This window comes from Bidens hawaiensis, unplaced genomic scaffold, assembly GCF_021521415.1.
Source record: "Bidens hawaiensis isolate Kalapana, Puna unplaced genomic scaffold, B.hawaiensis_p1.1 tig00004685_1, whole genome shotgun sequence".
Classification (NCBI taxonomy): Eukaryota; Viridiplantae; Streptophyta; class Magnoliopsida; order Asterales; family Asteraceae; genus Bidens; species Bidens hawaiensis.
Window position 1 is genome coordinate 1334327 of NW_027491287.1, and position 23810 is coordinate 1358136.

General features: G+C 33.6%; 4 protein-coding genes and 1 non-coding gene across 6 annotated transcripts; 3 read left to right on the forward strand and 2 right to left on the reverse strand.

Moving 5' to 3' along the window:
* The first annotated feature begins 2544 nt into the window (after positions 1-2544).
* LOC143627577 (protein PHYTOCHROME KINASE SUBSTRATE 1-like) lies at positions 2545-3953 on the forward strand. The gene has a single exon (XM_077097363.1). The coding sequence runs from the start codon at positions 2577-2579 to the stop codon at positions 3744-3746; it is 1170 nt and encodes a 389-aa protein (XP_076953478.1). The 5' UTR covers positions 2545-2576; the 3' UTR covers positions 3747-3953.
* Positions 3954-6731: 2778 nt separating this feature from the next.
* On the reverse strand, positions 6732-11404 carry LOC143627636 (sphinganine C4-monooxygenase 1-like). Of its 2 annotated transcripts, XM_077097417.1 has the most exons (3): positions 11384-11404; positions 10173-10482; positions 6732-7511 (listed from the first exon to the last, which is right to left on the reverse strand). In XM_077097417.1, exons 2-3 carry the CDS (start codon positions 10392-10394, stop codon positions 6960-6962), a joined length of 774 nt encoding a protein of 257 aa, XP_076953532.1. In that variant the 5' UTR covers positions 10395-10482; positions 11384-11404; the 3' UTR covers positions 6732-6959. The 2 variants fall into 2 exon arrangements, with proteins under 2 accessions (XP_076953532.1, XP_076953531.1); XM_077097416.1 differs by lacking the exon at positions 11384-11404 and having other exon boundaries at positions 10173-10524.
* Positions 11405-12576: 1172 nt separating this feature from the next.
* On the reverse strand, positions 12577-16059 carry LOC143627578 (origin of replication complex subunit 6-like). The gene is made up of 10 exons (XM_077097364.1): positions 15892-16059; positions 15766-15812; positions 14986-15090; positions 14814-14894; positions 14606-14717; positions 14138-14200; positions 13970-14057; positions 13785-13855; positions 13595-13691; positions 12577-12802 (listed from the first exon to the last, which is right to left on the reverse strand). The coding sequence occupies exons 1-10, from the start codon at positions 16009-16011 to the stop codon at positions 12726-12728; spliced, it is 861 nt and encodes a 286-aa protein (XP_076953479.1). The 5' UTR covers positions 16012-16059; the 3' UTR covers positions 12577-12725.
* Positions 16060-17147: 1088 nt separating this feature from the next.
* On the forward strand, positions 17148-20449 carry LOC143627579 (uncharacterized). The gene is made up of 9 exons (XM_077097365.1): positions 17148-17274; positions 18331-18453; positions 18548-18745; positions 18836-18914; positions 18993-19138; positions 19450-19563; positions 19644-19775; positions 19866-19979; positions 20281-20449. The coding sequence occupies exons 1-9, from the start codon at positions 17221-17223 to the stop codon at positions 20329-20331; spliced, it is 1011 nt and encodes a 336-aa protein (XP_076953480.1). The 5' UTR covers positions 17148-17220; the 3' UTR covers positions 20332-20449.
* A 795-nt stretch (positions 20450-21244) lies between these two features.
* On the forward strand, positions 21245-21317 carry TRNAA-UGC (transfer RNA alanine (anticodon UGC)). Its single transcript has one exon. It is a non-coding gene; the product is annotated as a tRNA-Ala (tRNA).
* The last annotated feature ends 2493 nt before the right edge of the window (positions 21318-23810 follow it).

Genomic DNA, 23810 nt, shown 5'->3' on the forward strand with positions numbered 1-23810 from the left:
AACTTAGCCCGGAATGACGCAAAGTTTGGACCTTTATGGTAAAAACGTTCAATACTAATGTTAAGGGTTCATTAACTGAGCCGTTTCCATTTTCGGGTTCATTACACTCGTATTTATCATCAAGTTTACAACTTTATGTTTCGTTTATACCCGATCTACTCTCGTTCTAAGTTTCAAGACTAAACGTTTATAAACACGAAATCTTTAGGATCAAAACATACCTTTTGTACGTTCGGTGTGGTCGCGGTTTGCTTGGTTATCTCGATTATTGAAGATCTAATAGTGGTCGGCTTGATTTTTGGACTCGAATCCGCTCCCTCTCTCTCGGCCGTAAGAGGTGTAGTGTATGTGTGTGTTTTTGAGTGTGTAGAGATTTATGAAAGATGGAAATGATAGTTAGGGTTTTAGGATGGTTTAAGGGGATATTTATATCCCTTAAAGCCCATGGACCTAAGGCCCATTACCCTTAATCCATCTTAATTAATCTAAGTTCATGATCCGTTCTTGTTTAATATTAGCTAATATTATTAAATGTCGGACCATTCAACGAAATCTTTCTTTATTTAATATTATAAAATTTAGGATGTTACAGGATGAAACCGGTTTCTTGACCAAGTTACGATCGGTTTCAGTTCGGGTTTGATGGTTTTCGGTTCGGATATTGATCAGTTTTGGCCGGTTTCAATTCAGTTAACCGGTATCAATGGAGAAAATTACATTTAAAATCGAACAAATCATTTGCTATTCGTTAACTTGTTTATCATCAAAGTCATATCAAATTACCAAATTATGACAAAAAAATCGGTTTATAATATTTTAGAATTTACTAAATTATGTGTTTTTTAAATTTTACTATAATGCTAAAGAAATTTAAGTACATCTAACTATCAAGTACATAAAAACATATATAGAAATAAATACATATGTTATCCTGTGTGTGAGAATTTGTTTTATTAGGCACCAAACTCTCATAATTGATATGTTTCGTTATATATATTTTCACAAGACTCAGATTCGTGTCTGCATTCTGGTATTTAGATATATGATTATTATTTTTAGTAACATATATATAACTGATTATTTCTTACAAGTAATTAATTTAGCTGAAGCAAGAGTTTTTCATAGGATTAGGAGTAATGTTTCATCACAACCGGAAGTAACTCATATTCGGATCGAATATAAAAGATTTCGAAAAGGTAACAAACTCTTAGTATCGTCATAGTGAAAAGATATTCCTCTTCATGTCGAACCTTTAGCGTAAGAACACTATGGAGGGAGATTAGCATGGACGAAGATAACTTAGGGTCACCCCCCCGGGCCGTTTTCGTCTAAGCTTTGCTACTTGAGATGAGTATCTAATTATTTATATCTATACACACTTGACAAGTGATGTAGAGCAAACTGTTGTTTAGCAATGCTACTAATAGAGAGCCCTTGGTCGTGTCGGATACAAAAAAGTATGGCTTGTCATGTTGGAGCACAATGTTCTTGAAGCACTACTTGCTTGCACCATAGTCGTGGCCATATTCGTTGGAAGTTGGAACTCGTATCGTACTAGAAGAGTTTATTACAGGATTGATGTTTTAAAACAAAACTCGTGTCATGTTGAGAAACAATGTGATTGCAACACTACTTGCTTGTAACACTATCGTGGTCATATTCTTTGGAACTCATCTCGAAGAAGAGTTTATTATCCTAATAACCCTTTATATTAATATTAGGAATAAGAATAATCATAGAAAAGCTTTAATATAAGTAAGTACTTAAGTATACTAAAAATATATGTTCTCTAAGGCTAATCGTCGCGGAGTTTATTATCCTAATAACCCCTAAACAACGTGTCGAAGAGGTTAATGGGGCGTTATCAAGTCAATAACGGCAAGGTCAATGAGTTAATGATGGAACATAGGGGATGGCATTATAGTCGGTGGCTCACGTGGATGGTGGTGACAGTGTGACACCCCAGCGTTATTCCACAACACAACCTAAGAACTAAATCTTACCATAAAAATGTACATAACTTGAAATCACAAAATAATATTTAACAAACTATCAAATCTAACACAAATAACTAGTCCAACTTAACATAAGTCAAATTTTCCGTCTATGGCATGATGTAACATATAAGTTGACAAAAAGGAGGAGACAAAGCACATGGAGAGTAACTCTCATATTTTGTGTTTAGCTTCCTATCTATACAACATATATGACCTTCTACCCTCTTTCCTTGCCAACTTATATTTTTCTCTCATTTTTTATTTTAAAAAAATATTATCACACACCACTAAAAAGCTTCTTAAACGCGTTAACTCTCCGACCGATCAAATTTTCTAATACAGTATTATACACTGTCGTTTTCTTAAAGTTTGAACAGTTAACTTATCACAGTACATCAGTTGAAGCAAATATAACCGCAAATTCTAAACCACACAAAGTACCCTTTTATCATCCCTTCACTAACCCAAACCTAATCCTTTCAAAAGCACTCTACTTATAAACACTTGATTCATTTCACTTGGTCTTTATCAATGGTATCAACTTTCCAAACTTCACATTAACAAATCTATTATACAAACATGACGACATCCGATGCACGATTCTCCTACACGAATAAGCACATGACCGATGAGCGTTTCATGCTTAAGACAATGAAAAACAAGATGGAAGATGAAGAGCTAGGGATTTTTGGAGCTGAGAAGTACTTCAAAGGAGTAATAGATGAAGAACTTGCAAGAACATCTAATACCGGTGTTCATTATCGTTCAAACAGGCCACAAGAGAAACATGAAGAGTCATGCTCATTGCCTAAACCGAAAACTGCATCAAGCGTTCGTTCAGAATCGAGTTGGAATAGTGGGAAAGGTTTGTTGGTTACTAATGGGCATAATGGCAACACTCATGTTAAGAAAACAAGTGTCAAAAGCTTGTTAGCGAGTCTTGGTTGCAAATGTACTGACAAAGGGTCGGTTAAGGTTACCGAAGCCAAACAGCCCGTTAAAAGCAATGATTTGAGCCAAAAAGCGAACTTGTTGACGCTTAAACGGGCTGATGATGATGTTAATATCAACAGAGAAGATTGTTTCACGTTCCCGGTTTTGAAGCATCCCGAGCTACTAGAAGTTAAACAAGAACACGAACATGAATATAAGAAGTCTATCAGCTTGGAGAGGAAGCTAATGATGTCGAGTTGGGACGCTGTGACTCGACGGGCGGATGCTCTAGGTAGTTCTAGAGACGGGGGACACAACGATACGGGTAGTGATGGAAGTTCGGATTTGTTCGAAATAGAAAGCTTCTCGACTAATGAGAATAACTCGTTTCTTGCGGGACAAGCAACCAAGAAAAGCATGTGTGCACCAAGTGAAGCAAGTGTTGATTGGAGTGTCGCAACTGCTAGCGTGGCAGACTTTCCAACTCGTGAAGATTCGGTAGTAACGAGAAATGTGAAGGGTAATTCGGGGATTCTTTTGGGATGTAAAAGTCTTAAAGCGGTGAGAGTTTCAGGCGATGAGCGCAATGTGGTGGGTAGTGGTGAGAAGGCGACGGTTGGTGTAACTCCCGCTACGCGGGAGTGGTGCAACCGGGTGGATTTCACCACACCCGTGGCGAAAATACAAGCCGACATCAAGTTGATGTGTGCGGGGTCGGGTTTGCATATAAGCCAAAATGGATTTGGAGTTGCTAATCCAGTTCACAGGATACATTCTACATATGCATCATCACACCACTTTAACATGAAAAAATAGTAAATAGAAGGTGTCTGGATTTATGTTTTGTAACTGATTTGAAGTAAATTTAATACTATGACCCTGATAAAATTGTCAACCATCTATAAACTGATGGCTCTTTTGCAGAATCTCCGGAAACCGTTAAAATCGACAGAACCACCTCAACCAAAGCAAGTTGGCTGGATTTTGGCTTTCACGGTTTAACAATTTTGTCCGGTTTTGCACTTTGACGATCGTTTGAACTTTTATCATTTTTATTTCTTTACAGTCTGGAATATGTAGCACACATTTTTATCATTTCATATTGTTTACTACAAAAAAGTGAATTTGAAACACAAAAGATTAAAAACAATTGGTTCAAACCATCAAAAAATAAAATAAACAATTGGTTCAAACCATCAAAAACGAATAGTTAAACACCCAATCGATAAAACTTGATGAAAACAATCCTAATTGAGTTCACATGTGAAAAGGAGAAGAGAAGATAGAGATACCTTTAGAGTTCGATTTAAATTGGTATTAAACTTTAAGTTTGAGTCGGTTATAATCGAGTCTTTATGGCCTGTATATAGGTCTATGAATGTTTATTTTCTGTATCAAGCAAGGTTTATTGCAAGTTTATTAAACAAAAAGAGTTGATATCTAGGTTGAAAGGGGTGAGATCAAATTGTGTTTTCTTGTTCTTATTTATCATAAGATCTTATTTGGTTGTGTGTTTGTTTATCGATCTGGGCCTTCAAGACTAGTCGGTTTGGTGTGTTATTTCCAAAACCATAGTAGTTCAACCACGAATTTTCATCAAAACCAGTTGAATCAGACCTTGAACACCACTACGGTCCCGCAGTTAGCAATTCGGCCAAGTACAAGATGGTCATTAATTCTTAACTAGAAATTTTATTTTTTAACAGTATCTGTTATGGTTTGTCTAGTAATCTACTATATTCAACAATCAATTTAATTTGAAATCTTACTAAGTACTTAGTAAGATTCTACACAAAATGGCATTGTAATTTTACAATTCTACCCTTCTTATATATCCAAAAATATCTCACTTTCTCAGACAAGAGCCTAACTACCAAAGGGTATATCAGTATCAGCACATGTCACAACATCCATAAGCCAACATGACCCATACTAATACTAACCCGTTTCTACCTGAATCCGACCTGTTTCTACCCGAACCTGTTTTGGCCTGCCACCGGTCCCGCATTTCACATAAAACATCAATTTGTCGCTGCATATGAATGTGAATACACACACACATGGTGCAAGCACATGTGTGTTTGTCTAGTACCAATATGGTCAGAAATCCAGTAATCCAATGACACGAAAAGGAGAAAAAGAACAAAATATTTTTCTTGAATGCAGGTAAGACGTCGAAATCACACCAATTTTCTTCTATTTTATTGTTATAATCATCTATTTTTTGAGGATAGGAAGTCGACACCAACAAACAGATACACATGTTGTCAAATTAAAATCAGTGACCGAAAGCTAAACCTTGCGGATGAATTGATCACACGTTCATGAAGAAAACGATTGTTTTGTACCAAAACTTACAAATGCAAACCTAAATATCATCTATAAATAATTAAATCTAACATGGTCACATGCATTTCCTGGTTATAGAAGTTACCCTTTTTTTCTCTAACAGCTTTAAGTGCAAGCGTGCAACTGGTTGCCTGAGGACTCCGAAAGGCTTACACTTGATGGAATTGAACCGGGACCCCCATAAGGTTCCCACAAAATTCTTTCCATATGTGTGGTTCGAACCTCGGTACATCCTCCTTGTCTCACACTTAACCCAACTGGCATTTGCCAACGGAGCTATTATCTCAATATAGAAGAACCCAAAAGCATACTAAATTGTTTCTACTTATGTCTATTTACATAAATATTAAGGATAGATTAATACACCGGCGTAAGGGTGTTGATCAGGTTTATCATTTGGGCTTTTAGGTACTTCTGGTCGGATTCTCGGGTTTGTTTATTCACTATTCAGCGTGTAACCCACTGATCCAAACGAGTTAGTGGGTTGAAAGCAAGATTTAAACAGTTCAATAACGGGTTAAACAAGTTGGTGGATCTTATATATCATACTTATATTATTTTATTTCATTATTCTAATTTTTAACAGATTGATTAGCATTTAATGAAGCAGTTAAACAAGTCAACCCTTTAACTAAACAGGTTAAACAAGTCAACCCAAACACGACCTGCATACTAAACAGGTTAATAATGACAACTTAAAACCTAATTATTCTCGGTCCATGTCAGCAGAAACACTTGGATTAAGAGGATATGGAAGGGTATGGAAGTTCTGGCATGCGGTTTAAACATAATACAGTTTTGACAGCTCAAATATGAAGGCATGCATGAATGCATATGTGCATCAATAATTGTTCTAATAGAAAAACATTCAATTATGCATTTATTAAACAGAATATTTCAAATGCCATATATGAATGTTTTTGCTGCAAATAATTGTGAAAATATACCAAACCCGCAACCTTTTCTTTTACTAGGTGATGACGATAAAAGACATGATCTAAAAATTGCTATAAATACATCTTGCAAAAATGCAAATATAGCATTCAAGAATCAAGTATAATGATAATTTTGGCATTTATATTTCAAAAGACATCTAAAAATGCAAATTCTTGCAAACTAAAGTGTGTTCATAACTTTCACATAAATGACTAATCTACCCTTAATACCTTCATTTGTTTGCTTATTAAATAGTCAATCTGGGTCAAAACGAGCAACAGTTTTTACAAAAGTGTGTTTTAATGTATATAAACTCGTACCTAAATCACTTTATTAAAAGTTTAAGACTATTAGGATTATAAACTCATACCTAAACGAGCGACGGTTTCATTTTTTTATAAATAAAAGTCCACAGAAAAGTGGTTATGGGGCAACCTGAACCCAACGAGTGCACAATCAACGAAATCAACAAGAAGCAAAAAATGAAAACTACAAAGAAAAGAAAGAGCATGAACCCGAAAATTGTAATGTCAACATGTTACAAACATAGGTTTGGATTTAAATTTACATTACCTCAAATAACGAATACAACAAAACTCTATTTATTGTCAACACACTATATAATATTAAACATTTATGATAACTTTAATACTCTGCAACATTTAAAGATGGTAAAAATAAAATTACATGTTCTTAACGTATACAGCCCAAAAAAGAAGTGAAATTAGGTGCTTGACCGATCAATCAATCATCTTTAACAACTTTTACGGGCCTAACTTCTAAACCACCGTTTTCTCGTTTTTCAAGTGTATACGGCATGTGAGTCCCGAGAATTTTATCCCAAACAACAAAAAACGGTTGCGAGTAGTTATATTTGGTACCATAAAGTTGATGGTGTACGTCATGATACGCAGAATTGTTTTTAAAAAAGATGTGAAAAAGGTTTCCAGGAAGCCATAATCCACAATGATCATCAACGGTTTTAATTGTAGCAAATGAGAAAAAGAAAATAGAGGCACGAGGAGACATGCCTGAAAGAAGAAATGCGAGGGCCCCACCGATTGTATCCAAAAGAAGACCTTCTATTGGATGGTTGTAAAGAGCTCCAAACGCGTATGGAACAATGAGGCGGTGATGTTGAGAGTGAATATGGCGGTAAAGAAACTTGTTTTGATGCATGTATCGGTGCATGAAGTACTGCCACGTGTCTAGAACCACCATTGCTGTGAAGAATTGGCGGCCCAGATCGAATAGAGAATGGGTTCCTGTGGTGGGATTTTCATCACTTCCTGTAACCTGAATCACAAAAATAAGGATAATAAGGGTGAAAGTATATTGCTAGTTATTAGTAAGCATGTAAACGAACCGATGGAACATGAACAATTAAACAATGGTTCACGAATGTAAATAAACGAACATAACTATGGAAGAACATGACTCAGCTAAACCAATTAAATTTAAATGCGAACAATGTGTTAGGGCTTGAAAAGTTGCAGAAACTAGACTACACTGTAATAAGCCTAAAAAATTAAGTGAATATATTAACGAACAAACTTAAATGAAAGTGAACTAATGAACATAAATTATGGTTAACGAATGAATTTTATTACACAAAGTAACAAACGTTCACGATCATGAAATGTCTTGTTCATTTACATTCGCTTATGCTTGTTCGTCTACATTCATTTATATACTCATTTAGTAAACTGACACATGGCAACAGTAAGAGAGAATCTTATATCGTAAGTTTATGGATTTGGATTTAAGAGTTAGAACGACTGATGAGAATTAAAAGTAATTGGGTGATACATACCCGGTTCCAACATGGGTGGGTCAAGGCAGTTAATTAAATGGGAATATGAAGAGGAAAAGTTTAGGAAATAAATGTTGCAATTATTATCCCAATTAGGTCTATTTATATGTTCTTGTTTTAGTTTATAGATATGCATGTTTTATATATTAGAAATATTGAGGTTTGTTAACCTTGTATTTGGAGAATTGCCATCTCGAATCGGCTAACCGGAGACTAACCCATCTCGAATCGGTCAACTATCCTTTAATTTCTTGTTTCAAATTCGGGTTCTATCATTTGGTTCCATCATTTATGTTCGTGAACGATTCGCTTGGAAGAACACGAACACATTCATTTTCTTAATGAACAGACATGAACAAGAACGCTCATTCATTAAAGTGCTTGTGTTCGTGTTTGTTCGTTTGTTCGAATAAAGTCAAACGAATGAACACAAAATATGGAGCAACAATACAGAGAGTAATAAACTTCTTCATCGAAAACTAACTTGAGAAATTTGTGTGTTATCTTTAGCTATATATAGTGTAGTTTGTTTGTAATACTTTCAACAATCAAAATTTCAAGGAGTATGTTGGCTCAAAAAAGCTTGTTTGTTTAATTGGCTTTGTAAAAACTTGTATGAATCATATCTTGAAATTAAACTCCTGATAATAGAATCAAGAGACTAAAAGTGGTTTGTTATTAACAAGATGCATCTATCATAACCGAAAGCATATTCAGCTATAGCAAAACATATATGATGATCATAACGCCCCATTCCTGCTAATTAAAATCTTAACTGATCAAATCATTACATGTTTTCACCAACAAAGGTCATAAATGCCCTAATTCTACATCAATAATCAAACTGTTACACTAAATTAAGTAAATAGTACCAAAACAAGTAATACTATGAACAATTAATAAGATAAACGTACAGTTTGTTTATGTTCATAAATCATTCGTTTAGATATTAACGAATGAACATAAATGAACACGAGCACGTTAATTTTCTTAATGAACAACATGAACAAGAAAATCTGTTCATTTAAGTGTTTGTGTTTGTTTGTTCAGATAAAGTTAACCGAACAAACAAGAACAAAAGAGCAAGAAATGTCTTCACTCTTTCGTCTTTAGTGAAAATTGTGTTTTATTTTAAGCTACATGTAATGTAGTTTATTAGTAATGCTTTCATCAATCAAAATTTCAGACATATATTAGCTCTAAAATGAATTCTCTTTAACTTGCCTTTGTAAACAGTAAAATGACTCATCTTATAATTAGACTCATAAATATAGAATCAAGAGGCTAAAGTGGTCTGTTAACATAAACGTCTATCATAACAAGAGCCATATTCAGCTAAAATCCATTCCTAGTTTCCTACAAATTAAGATCTTACCTAATTTAATCATTACATTTTTACACCAACAAAGGTCACAAAATGCCCTAATTCTACATCAATAATCACACTGTTTCACCAAATTAAGTAAACAATACCAAAACAAGTAAGACTATGATCATACTGTTGCACCAAATTAAACCATAATTACAGATTATTTATTCATAAACAAAGGTCACAAAATGCCCTAATTCCACATCAATAATCACACTGTTGCACCAAATTAAGTAAACACTACCAAAACAAGTAAACTACAAACAATCAATCAATCAATCAATCGTACCCAGTAAAGTCCCACCAATAGCATAGCTATAAGTAGGGTCTGGGGAGGGTGGGATGTAGGCACACCGTACCTCTATCCACATGGATAAAGAGGTGGCTTCCAGAGAGATCCTCAGCTCTAAAATACATATGTATGAAGCAATACAAAGAAAATAAGAGTTCAACAGTAGTAATAATAATAATAATAATAACAATAATAATAATACTATTTATGTAGAGAAAATATTATTATGGTGTGTGACTAAAATAAGGTAAATAGAAGCCCTAAGGTATTCCTTTCTCCCTAAAAATCCTTAACTTTAATTCTACTTCTCCAAGCATTCCTATCCTCAACCATGTCCTCGGAGAGGTTTAGGTCTATCAAATCATTCTTAATCCTCTCATCCCAAGTCAATTTAGGTCTTCCTCTACCCCTTCTCCCCTCAATAGTAATGTTTTCTATCAAAACAAGTAAACTACAAACAACTAATAATAATAACAAACGTACAGTGAACAGGATGATTGCAACGATCGCTTGAATCGCCTGCTGAAGAAGAACACCTTTCACAACCGTCTTCTTCGACACCAGATTCTTAGCATCCTCCTCTTTCTTCGAATGCAACCGATACTTCTCGTTTGATCCAAACAACACGTAGAATCCAGAATAAATCCAGTACACCACTAACGGAGCCACCGTCCCCAAAAACTCATCCGATATGTTAAACTCCATAACCTTGCGTCTTCTAATAACCGATTCTTCAAATAATAACTAAAAACACACGTGTGCGCACACTACAGTTGTGTAACAAAGCCCTAACCTGAAATTAAACGTAAATACACAAAATCTGAGATTCCAATGACGGAATTGAAACCATTTAAATAGCCGTAAATCAGTAAAAAGTGAAAACACACACAAACACACGGTACGGATGTGTAACGAAACCTTAATCTGAAATTAGATGTAATTATATGAAATCTGAGGTTGCGATTATGCGAATAATTACCGGAAATCGCTAAAAACACACTCGCAAACGTGTAACGAAACCCTAAGCTGAAACTAGACGTAATTATACGAAATCTAAGATTCCGATGACGAAATTAGCACGCTCGTCTTTTACTAATAGCCGTAAATCAGTCCAAGCAATAAAAACACGCATGCACAGAGTAGTGTTATATAACGAAAGCCTAAGCTGAAATTAGACGTGAATATATGAAATCTGAGATTCCGATGACGGAATTAGAACGTTCGTCTTCTAATAATAACCGGAAATCAGTGAAAAGTAATAAACAGGCACAAGCACAGAGTACGGAAAGCCTAAGCTGAAATTAAACATAATGATATGAAATCTGAGATTCCGATGACGGAATTAGAACGTTTTTCTTCTAATAATAACCTCTAATCAGTAAAAAACAGAGTAGTGTTATATAACGAAAGCCTAAGCTGAAACTAGACGTGAATATATGAAATCTGAGATTCCGATGACGGAATTAGAACGTTCGTCTACTTCTAATAATAATAATAATAGCCGTAAATCAGTAATAAGCGATAACACGTACAAACACACAGTACGGATGCGTAACGAAGCCCTAACCTAACATTAGACGTGAATTTGTGTAAATAGGTCACGATTTCTAATAATAATAATAATAATAACCGGAAATCAGTGAAAAGTAATAAACACAGTAATAATAATAATAATAATATAACGAAGCCCTAACCTGAAATTAGACGTGAATAAGTGAAATGAAATTGGAGCGTTAATAATAATAATAATAATATGGATTTGCAGAAGAATCGAGGTGATTGAACGTTAACAACACGACGATGTGTTGTTAACTGTTGTAATTGTTAAACAGATATAGTGTGGGAAGGTGTTGGGGGTTATGGTGGTCAAACACGGGGATTAGTGACGTGGAGTTGTGTTATTGGTTCGTCAGAGTCTGTGTTGGCGTCGGCCATGATTGACCACATGATAAGGACATAACGTGATGTTGAGGGAGTTTGATAAATATCTTGGATGAATTATTATTAGGATAATAAAATAATTCATTAATAAGCGGGTAACAAGTTGTGCCGCCACTCCTTTTAAATGGCAAAACTGATTCTACTGAAAACAAAGTTATCGTTCTTCGGCCTCGTTGAGTTACTGTGCACAACCAGCTAAACTCTTTTTACACAACCGATAGAGTACATTCATATAATTTCATATAAAGCACCAAATACTTAAAAAAACAGCCTGTTAGTAAAATTAACCGTTACTAAATAGTAATTAGAGTTACGTATGTTTTCTTTAAACTTAACTCTAAAAATGAATGTTGATATTTAAAATTAATATTGATCAAAAAAAAGTTAAGAAAGTATTTGATTAAAGTTGGGTGATTAAAGATAAAAATGCTTTAAGCAAGTTTCTCTAGGAATGTTTGGAAAACTTTGTTGATTGTAAAATTATGTCTAAAATTAATTGAAAAGTAGGTTTATATCTATCTAAAATTTTAAATCTTAAGGCGTTTATAATGTATAGAAGAGATATATTCATCAAAAACTAAATGAACGTTACATTCACAAATACAATTAATTTACATGGCAAAGTTGTGTTTATATGTGGAAAACCATGCCTTTAAAAGTTTTATATGAAACCTATTTAATGAACCAATAATTAACATGTGATTGGTGTTTTTAATAGTATTACTTTACACATCAATCAATTCTAAATTAAGTGAGGATGTCTGGCAATAATTATTGTTTCTACTTTTAACTTTTTTATTATTATTATTATTATTATTATTATTATTATTATTATTATTATTATTATTTGAATAATTAGATTCCAATTAAAGTGAAAATTTTTAATTGCTGAGTTTCCCTTGATAGAATTCCTGCTCAAGTCTCTACATCATAAATATATTTAAATCTGGTCAATAAAAACTTCAATACTGTACATTAACTTTCTTCATAATTCATGTATTGTATGAAAATAACAATAAATAATTCAATGGCTTAATTAAACCAAAAGTCCAAAACTGTGTTCCTGATATATTGAGGCAATATGAGCACAAAAGCTTACACTCCTCCAACTTCAGTTCCTGGATCTCTCTTTAAAAAATTGAGCCGTGCTTGTTTGGTTTTTTTAACCGTGACTACAAAAAAATGATAACGAGTCAAAATTGACAAAGTTTACATGTTGAAAACAGATCAGGCCAGTTTGACCCAAACACCCTTTAAAGGGGTATTTCGTATTTGAGTACATAAGCAACATAAATATATAACTTAAACGAACAAACATGAGCAAAATTCTATGTTCTTTAGTTAAACGAACAAACATGAACACATGTCATGTTTTCTCAATTAATGTTCATTCATTTAAATTCATTCATGTTAGTTTAAGTTCGTACGTTAATATAATTAATTCAGAATTTTTTATGCCCATCTCAATTTGAGTTTAGTTTAATAACTTTTTAGATACAACCCATTATTGTTCACATTTACTTTTAATTGGTTTCAGCTTAGTTATGTTCATTCATATATGTTCAGTTACGTTCGTGAACTGTTCGTTTATACATTATACTGTTACTACAGACTGAACATAAACGAACACACATACGCATAATTTCTTAATGAACAAACACTTACAAGCTTATTTTCTTAACGAACAAACAAGAAAACACGGTCCGTTTAATTGTTTGTGTTTGAATTTCGTTCGGTTAGAGTTAAACAAACGAAAACAAACATGATTTCATGTTAGTTGTATTCGTTTACAGTCCTAACTACAATGATCTAATTCTTTAAAAACAACTTTTGCAGTCCTACTTGTATGCTTTAAGGTTCAAAATACAATGCTAGACCAGTTTGACCTGTTATTGTTTATTTATTTCTTTTACTTTGCCTGTTTTACACTTCATCTCGTTTATTAATAAACGGGTGGGAATTACCTTTATCTTTGCTTTGCTTATTTGATTCCACTACAGTAGATTTCCATTCCTCATATTTGCGCTTTTCCTCACACTTACGTTTCTTGTAGGCTGAAAGCTGCAATACATTACAAAATATATATATATATAAGGGACGTGCTCAATATACGTATAATACAGAAACAAGAATTAATATAAATAAAAGCTATACGTCTTCGCCTTCATCAGATGAATAACCACCATCCTCAGCTTGCCTTTTCTCAGGTAAAGCATCCAACAAGTCTACAAAACAATAAAGATAATATACAAATTTTTTAAAGTTATTTGCATTCTATTATAAAAGTAATAGAAATTGAAAATATTTTAACTTAAAGTTGATAGTAAATGAAACTTTACCTCTGTTCACTTTCACAGATTTTGGGTCTTTCTTTTCCTTTGACACACCAAAAACATCATGACAAAGGTCCTTCATGGAAGTAGATACCTGCATTGATTCACAAAATAAGATTCTATAATTTATACAATCATAGAATAATATTTTGTAACACTCGAATTCATTCTTACACTTGAAAATTCATCTTCAGATGTTCCAGATAATTCAATTAACTTATTCTTGTCAACCTTGAGCTGTATAATGAGCCAAATTAGTGTCAAAAATACAATTAGGCCATGTGTAAACTAATAAAAACTACTGCCTCGTCACGTCACTGCCACGTAGGCATAGAGGGGCAATCGCTAATTTTTTCCTCAGACACTCGTAATGGTTTGACCAAAAAAAATATTTTTGCAATTTTTTGTAATGTAAAAGGGGCATATTGATTGGTTGGAAAAAAAGAATGACAACACTGCCAAGCCCTTAACGCCTGCCATTGACATGGCGCTTTGCCCATTGGCGCCCTCTCCTCCCCGTAATGGTGTTTGGAGCCGGCTAAAGGTGACGTGGCAGTGAGATAACGCCCAGTCGCCCACCACACATGGTCTTATGTTTCTAAATTATTACAAAATTACATGCTGCAAATAAGTTTGGTATACCTTATGTTTTTTGGCACATAAGTAAAACCCTGTGGCAGTAAACACTGGCCGTGAGAAGTCAGCACTAGCTCGCCGTGAAGGAGGTAATGATGCAATAAACCGCTCTCGGTATCTGTAAATAAATCACATTTAGCTACCACTTAACCAGTAAAATAGCTATAAAACTATGATGGATATGTTAATGCAACAAAGAGGGGAAATAACTTACAGTGATAATCCTTTCTGAACAAGAGGAATAAGCCTAACACATCCAAATTGAATAGCTAATTCCCTAATGTCAAGCTTATTCCTGCATTTCATCAAGTGACAGTTTAAATTTCAATGTGTAATTGGATCACAAGTGCAGTGATGATATAGAAAACAAAGAAACAATAACATACTTGATACCGATTCCGTTCTGCATCACGTTGAAGGATCTGATGTACGCCTTGTCGGACATTCCACTTAACCTGATTGCAGCCTGGCGATCAAATAGCACTTGCATCCTACAGTTATAAGGAATAGATAATCACTTTTATCACCACGAAATCATTTTCATAGTGCTGTAAACGAACCGAACAATTAGTAAACTGTTCAGCAGGAAGTACGTTTATGTTTGTTCGTTTAATACATGAACAACTATTAACAAGGACTTCCGTTTAATTAAATAAATGAACGAACATGAACAGAGAGCATGTTCGTTCAACTGTGTTTGTGAACGTTCAATAATGTGTCCATTTACATATGTTTATGTCCGTTAAAACTTATCATATAGATTTAAGCAAACGTATTAACTATAAAACAAAAATATATATGAGTATTATGTGATTAATCGGTATGTAAAATTCAGATACGAATGTGAATATTAAGAACACGAACTTTGTTTGTGTCACTCGAATGTGTTCGTGAACTATTCACAAACGAGTTCATTTCCTTGATGACGAAACACAAAGCGTTGTTCGTTCACGAACACAATTGAACTAACATAGCCACTGTCCGTGTTCATTCATTTAGTTAATTGAACAAAAATCCTCACTCATCACTCATTCATTTATTAACCGAACAGACATAAACAAACTTCCTACCGAACAGTTCTCAAACATTAACCTTCGGTTCGTTTATGGATGTGTTAATTATCAATCGTAGAAACAATAATCAACAATTATTTAACTAGCACGTACATATTCGCAGCAATCTCTAGGCAGATAATCGATTTACAAATCTCTCCCTATAATTAGGTCAAACAAATCACCAGTCAGTCGGTTAGTCAAATCAATAATAATAATAATAGTAATAATAATAGTTACAATTCCGGCACTGGATGAATCGAATTGAAGATCGGAAACGCGACGGAGCTCCGCGGCTTTACGGACGACTTGTTTCGGATCCGAAAGACCTAATTTCCGTGCGTACTCTGACAGATCCATTTCAGAGTATTAGAGAGAGTTAGAGAACACAATCGGTTATGAATTATTAATATATGTGATTGTGGATGTGAGCTATGAAGAGGATGATATTGGTGAATAGCCATGGCGGGAATGTTGAATCTGGTGTGTTTGATGGTTTTCGTTTTCGCGCCATTTGAAACAATAAACCACAGCACGCCATTTTTGCCTTCTGTAATTCAGCTTTCTTATTCTTTTTTGTTTCTTTTTTATTTAGGAGTAATATTTTCCATGAAGCCAATGCGGTGTTTTCATAACCGGATCGGATAGCATACCTGGCGACCTACCGGTTCACTAGTTCAATCGGGCGAACCGATACTTTTTTTCTTAAAAATGACGGCTTTTTCCCCATAGTAAACCGCTACAAACTGGCCGGTTTTTATGAATCAAGCGAATTACATATAACCAGACTGGTCATGTGACTGATTCTCGGTCGAACCGGTTCGGTCTCAAAAACATTGCCTGTAACGCTTGTGAATGTGTTTAAAAGCCATGTTAAATTGTCACATAGGAGGTAGTGAGGTTTTAACATTGAAGCACCATTGTAGTTTAAAACGCTATCACGTTACACTTGCCACCCGTTATTATTTTGAAGCCCCCCTTTCTCGGCGCTCCATCCATGTAGCCTTGTTTGGGGCGTTAAAGCCCTACCATGTCATTTTTTGAGGCCACAACACATTGCTTAACTAATGTTTATGAATTATATATCAAACTGTCAAGTGTGTGTATGAAATCGAAAAATCTAATATAAAACATAGATAGCTGAAAAAATAAATTAAAAAAAAAACAATTGTTTGGTTTTTTTTATTTTTTAAGCAACTTAAAGGAATTTAATAAATACATAGACTCAAATATTTGTGTAAAATATTAATTAACGAAGTAATTTCGGTTTACAGTCAATATTTTTATTTAGTCTAAAATTTTCAACCTCAAACGGTAAAACCAAGAAAAATCAAAAGCTTACTGAGCCCAAATTAAAAACCGAAATAATAAAAAACAACTCCAGAAACCGAACTTCAATTTTTAACTCGGTTTTAGCCGAAAACCCCAACCTTACCAAAAGAAACGCGTTTCTAGGTATAAAGAGTTACTATTCATAAACCAAAACCGAATCAAAACAAAGTTATTGTTATTGAAAAAACAGGGTAGAACTAGAAGAAAGTGGGCGGCGGTAATTGAATTGAAGCAAAAATGGCGAATGAAATGGAAGAATTAATCGGTTTCTTATCGACTCCTTCACCACAAGTTAGTCAATTCCTCGTTGTTTGTTTTTATTTCAATCAATTTTATTATTATTACTTACTTCCTGCTAAAACCCTAATTTACATAATTAAGGTTTTAACTCGATTCTGTTAATCATTGCTTGCGATTACAATTCAATCAATCAGCTGATTGATTCATTAACACAGTAGCACCTCTTAGAGTTTGCAATCGAAACCAATTAGTCCAACATTATTTGTAAGTGTAAGTAGTTATGAAAAGTATATAGATTTTATAATTAGTGAATAATAATATAGTAGTTGCGCCCTAGCCGAGATCGAGTTTGACAAACTACTTATTAGCTGAGCTCTAGCTTTAGAAATGCATGTCTAAATGAGCTGAGCTCAAGCTCTCTTAAGTTAAAACTAGCTGAAATCGAGCCTAAACGAGCTCAGGCTTCGCTCGTTTATACTTCTAGCAACAAAACATGATCGAATGAGGGATTGAAATGGTGAGGTTTGTTAAAAGGCAACAACAAAAAAAAATTGAAAGAGGGTTCGGTGTGTGTGTGTGTGTGTGTGTGTGTAAGTTTGAAAATTGCATATTTACATATAAAATTTCCATTCCGATTAACCCCCTTTAATTAACCTACTATATTTCTAATAATAACTTTTGTATATAATATAGTATATATTATTTAGTTATTTTTATAAAATGTATGTATATACACATAATTCTAGTTATTATATAAGTATATTAAATACAAATGAAGTAATTTAAAAACTTCATTAAGCTCACGAACAGCTCGAGCTTGATATATGAAGCTCGGACTCGAGCTCATTTGTTAAATGAGCCTCAATAAAAGCTCGAGGCTCGTGTAAGCTTGGCTCAGTTCGAGTAGCTTACGAGCAGCTCAGTTTGTTAGCACCCCTATTTGTTGCTTAAAACTTGAACGCATCGATATTGATGCTTATAACTTGGGTTAACGTGTTAAAACCAAAGGACCAATTTTGACCGCCTACCGCATCGGTAGAGTACTGATTAGTGATTAATTGGCTATTAATCCCGGTTTTGACAACACTGATGATAATAATTGATTAGGTGAAGAAAGCGGCTGTTGATATTGTTCGTGGATTAACGGGATCAGAGGAAGGGATACAATCCCTTGCTAGTTACTCCGAAACCGTGCTTCCATCACTGTCTCGACTATTAGCTGAAAACAAGGTTAATAAATTATTACTTTTGTCAGTGTTTTAAGTTTGCTGCTTTTTAAATTGTTTCTTCACAATCTTAATTCGATATGATAATCATGTTTCAGGAGGTATCTGAATTAGCAGCAGAAGCTCTTGTAAACTTGTCACAAAACGCTGATTTGGCAGCAAAGATGATTGAAATTGGTTTAATTAAAATAACAATGGATGTGTTATACAAACAAGGATGCGAAATCACGGGACCGTTAGTTATGCTTCTTGTTAATATTACACAATTAGATGCTGGTGTTGAATCATTACTTCAGGTTCTTTCATTTCTATTCTTCTAAAGTCTTAAATCACTCTTCATAAACGAATTATTAAATATTAACTGTTAATGTTAAACATGTAATTAGGTGGGAGACGATAAGGTACACGGGTTGTATGTCATGAAACTAGTGAGATCATTTTGTACTTCATCCAGTGATAAAAAAGGTAGTTTTATTTCATTTGTTTGTTTGAATTTGTTGGTTCTGATACCTTGTTGAATGATACTCGACATTGTTTTTGCAGATGATCCATTTGGACATGTTGGTTCCATACTCGTTAATGTTTCTAAAAACAAAGCGGGTAGAACGCTTCTTTTAGATCCTAAACGTGGACTCTTGAAACAAATTATCAGGCAATTCGATTCCACAAGCCTATTGAGGAAGAAAGGGGTATGCTTAATAATATTATTCTTAGGTGATCATATCATGCATCTTTGACTATTGCAAAGAAAATAGAGTGGGCATTTCATAAACAAACATGTGAATAATATTAAATATTTGAACCGAAAATGTCGATTTAAAGGAAGGGAAAATTCTAATAAAGTATCCTTGTACATTTGCCCATTGTTTGTTTTCCTAGTTATTATCTTTTACGAACCATTTCAGTGATTACAAGTTTTTTGAAGGCTCGTGTTGTAGAGCCGGCTCTTTTATTTAATGTTTATTGATAATTTTTGTTATCTGAAACTACACTTATGTAGGTATCTGGGACTATAAGGAATTGTTGTTTTGAAGCGGATAATCAGTTACAAAATCTGCTTTTGATATCTGAGTTTCTTTGGCCTGCTTTACTTCTACCAGTTGCCGGAAACAAGGTGGAATTTATTTTTTTGATGACATATTTGTATATTTAATTTCATTTTTTTAAAAGGTGGATTTTTTTGGGCATGTTTAGGTGTATAATGAACAGGATACTTCAAAAATGCCTCTTGAACTCGGAAGTGCACTCTCGATCGAGCGTGAACCAGTTACTGATCCTGAAATCCGTATTCAAGCGTTGGAAGCTATTTACTTGATCACATTACAGGTCATATTAATCAAAATTGTTTTTTTTTATTTTAATTATGTGGTACTTTTGTATATATTAATGGGACTTAACACTTTTATAATGTTTTAGGGGGCGGGTCGAAGGGCATTTTGGACAGTGAATGGACCACGGATACTTCAAGTCGGGTATGAGGAGGAAGAAGACCCGAAAGTGATGGGTGCTTATGAGCAAATTGGCTCTTTGGTATATTTCCTATATTATCTCATAACATAATAACTAACTTATTGGCATGTCAGTTTTTGCTTATTTTTCACAAATGCTGACGTGGCATCTTATTTGTCATGTGCATCTAATAATTAGTTTTAGTGACAAAATTATCTGTCCTCAAAACTTGCAAAAATATCATATGTATATGCAGTATGTTGAATTACATAATTTTAAAAATATGTTGCACATGTACCGATATCACATTTTCTTGCAGTTATTTTTACAAATATTTTTAAATGCGTGTAACTAAACGTAACTTGATTCTCTGGTTCTGCAGCTAGTTGAAGGTAATGACACCGAGGAAGGATCCGCACAGACATCTTCATAGTATGCATCAAATCCCATATTTTTTGTTCAATGGCTTCTAAATGTTTTTGTGATTTGCAACATTAGATGTCATGTTTGTATGAGGCTGCCTTAGCTCAAGCACATTCATGATTCATCAGCTCCCGGCATGTAGCATAGAGATGTGCTTAAACTCATGATACTTTTACCTTTTTTTTTATAGAACAAATGTCTTATTGTGTTATATTTTTTTATTTAAATTTAAAATGTAACAAGTAAAATCTGATGATTGTCAAAAGCCTTAAAACACCACTTTGCTGATAGAAGCTTTTCTCCAGCACAAGATTAATATACTACTAAAACCAAAAAGAAAATAATAATGTACTTTATATGTTTATATAAATGAGATATACTACATCTATTATGTATGTTTATTTTTCTGTGTATGGAAGTAGGACTGTTAAATGACCCCTGAAAGTTGAAACTCATTAAAACACCCAAACCCAAATAAAAAACGCTTTTTTGGTCGGGTTAGGAGTAATATGGTCCGGTTATGGTTTGAAAAAAAGGGCTTCACGGTTCGTTTTCAAACATTTACCTGTCTTTAATGCCTATGCCTATTAGAGTATGAGGTGTTATCTTTGAGCTTTGCCTCTTTGAAGCTTGAACCTGATGTAATTACAAGTTACAACCAAAACAATTTATCGTGTTCTCTATATCAAGATTTATAATATGATTTTTGGGAACGTTCAAAAGAGATGACCCTAATGTCATAACTAAATGCAAAACTCGAAATTTGTTCTCTAGAGAAAATCGATCCAGAAACTAACAAGATGACTGTCAAAATACGAGTTATAATTCTAATTCTACACAACTTAAGACAAACTGCTAATTAGTGAGATTAAATGTTGAACTAAGCTAAATATTTAAATTTCCAATTAAAAGAATACAGATATGGGGATGTAGCTCAAATGGTAGAGCGCTCGCTTTGCATGCGAGAGGCACGGGGTTCGATCCCCCGCATCTCCAGATTTTTTATAAAAGTCAAATTATAATGATTTTCTACTTCTTTACACTACTTTTGCAACTAGGTTAGTTACTCCACATATTCCATACTTTTTAATTGACTTTTCTAGTTCTAAAAAGAAATTACAGAATATATAAAGATTATCTAGATCAATTCTTGTAACAAGATTATTGTGTCATTTTTAACCTGTACCCTATTACCGAATAAGACTTGAGACACCCGAAACTTGATTAAACAAGGCCCAACTTACTCGAACCTGAACCCTATTACATGTAAATGGGTCGTATATGATTATAAAAGCTCTCAGTTATACTCATCTTATAAACCCGAATTCCCCATAACATAGTTCTCGAATTTTATTCTATAGCTTACAACCAAAGTGACTTTATTATCACTATTTTTTGTTTTTTCCTTTGCTACAATCTACAATGTATGATATGTGTTTTTACTATTAATGTTTTTTTACTAACTAACGAAGTTGGGGTTTTTCTTGGTCTTCGATCAATGAGGAGTGGAAAGGGAACAATTTGACTACTTGGTGGATATTTCTCATGTTTGTATTTAATAATATTTGAAATATGTGGATGCGTGATGTTGATACTGATAACTTGATTTCAATAAAATATACTATGAATCATGTCAATTATAAGAGTTAACTTGATCCGAGTTCAGCCACTCGGTGGAATAACCTGCTTCCCCTTAATCGCCTTCTTCTTCGAACTAGTTTACTAAACGTGAGTATTGATGTTCCTTCGGGCCTTTCCTCCTTTTTGTTCGAATTCGGAGGAATATTTGGTTCATTTGGATCATTTATTTGGAGGGTGTATGATTTGCATTTACAATTTAGAATGCTATTTGTAAGTGGTTTGACTTGCCTGTTATATATGTTTTTTATCTCATGTATTCTTATCTGGATTTTATGTATGTTTTTTATCTCATGTATTCTTATCTGGATTGTTTGTTACTGGTATGGGTACAAACGAGCCGATCCCGGGCTCGACTAGGCTTGAGCTCGGTTCGTTTAACTTACACAAAGCTCGAGCTCAGTAAGTGAAGCTCATGAATTAGTTTCCTCTTCTTTTTTGTAATCACTTACCGAGCTCGGTAACTAATTCATGGCTCGGCTCGTTCACTATTTATTAATTATTTTTATACATTTTTTTCTATTATATTTTATGTATAAAATAATTTATATTATATAGTTATTTTTATTTATTTTTCATAACATTATATATATATATATATATATATATATATATATATATTAATTAATAATTATTATATATATGTTTTTTAAAATTATACAAATGACATGCTCGTTTAGGCTCACGAGCCGCTCGAGCTCGGTAAGTGAAGCCCGTGCTCAACTTGTTTATTAAACAAGCTTACTTTTAGGCTCGGGCTCCGCCTCAATAAAGCTCGGCTCAATCTAGTGATGGTGAATTTGGTCTCGTCGTGATTTCAAAAAGGAAGAGGAAACTAATTCACAGTCTCGTCGTGTAGTGGTGTATTTGGTGGGCTCGGAATGAAGTTGTTTTTGATAGACGAAAAGAACTCATTTTCGATTCTATTGCTAGTAGTTGGTTATTATAAATAAAAACCGTTAAATAAAAAATCTATTAAGTTAAATCCACATGACATGAGTTGAAGTTGAATAAAATCTAATCTAGCATAAAAGGTAAACAAACTGTTAAAAGCATAAAAGGCCCTTTCGAGTTTCGTTCTTTCTTCACCGACAATGCTCCTCAAATAATAATAATAATAATAATAATATTCCATTCTCTCATTCTTCAATATCATAATCACAATTTCAAACCTGTAATTAGAGATCCGCACTCAGAACGACGATCCGTAAACTGTTTTCTCCATGAAACAGATAAATTAGGTTCTATTTTGTAAGTTTCTGTTTATTTTTTAACTGAAATGAGTGTAATAATTTCATACGTTGCATAATAATCTCTTTGAAGATATACAGATGAATTTGCTGCAAATTAGGTTTTATTTTAACGTACTTGTTTATTTTTAACTGAAATGAGTGTAGTAATTTGCTACGTTGCATAATAATCTCCTAGATCTTACGAATTTGAAGATATACAGATGAATTTGCAGCAAATTAGGTTTTATTTGCACGTATATGCTTATTTTTGTAGTGAAGTTAGTATAATAATCTGGTACGTTGCATAATAATCTCTTAGATCTTACAAATTCGAAGATATACAATTATACAGATGAATTTGCAGCAAGTTAGGTTTTATTTGCGCGTATATGCTTATATTTGTAGTGAAGTTAGTATAACAATCTGGTACGTTGCATAATAATCTCCTAGATCTTTTGAATTTGAAGATATACAGATGAATTTGCAGCAAATTAGGTTTTTATTTGAACGTATCTTTATATCTTGAAGTGAAATTAGTGTAACAATCCGATACGATGCATGATATTATTCTAGATCTTATGAATTTGAACAGTTATTATATATATAAATTTGAAGCAAA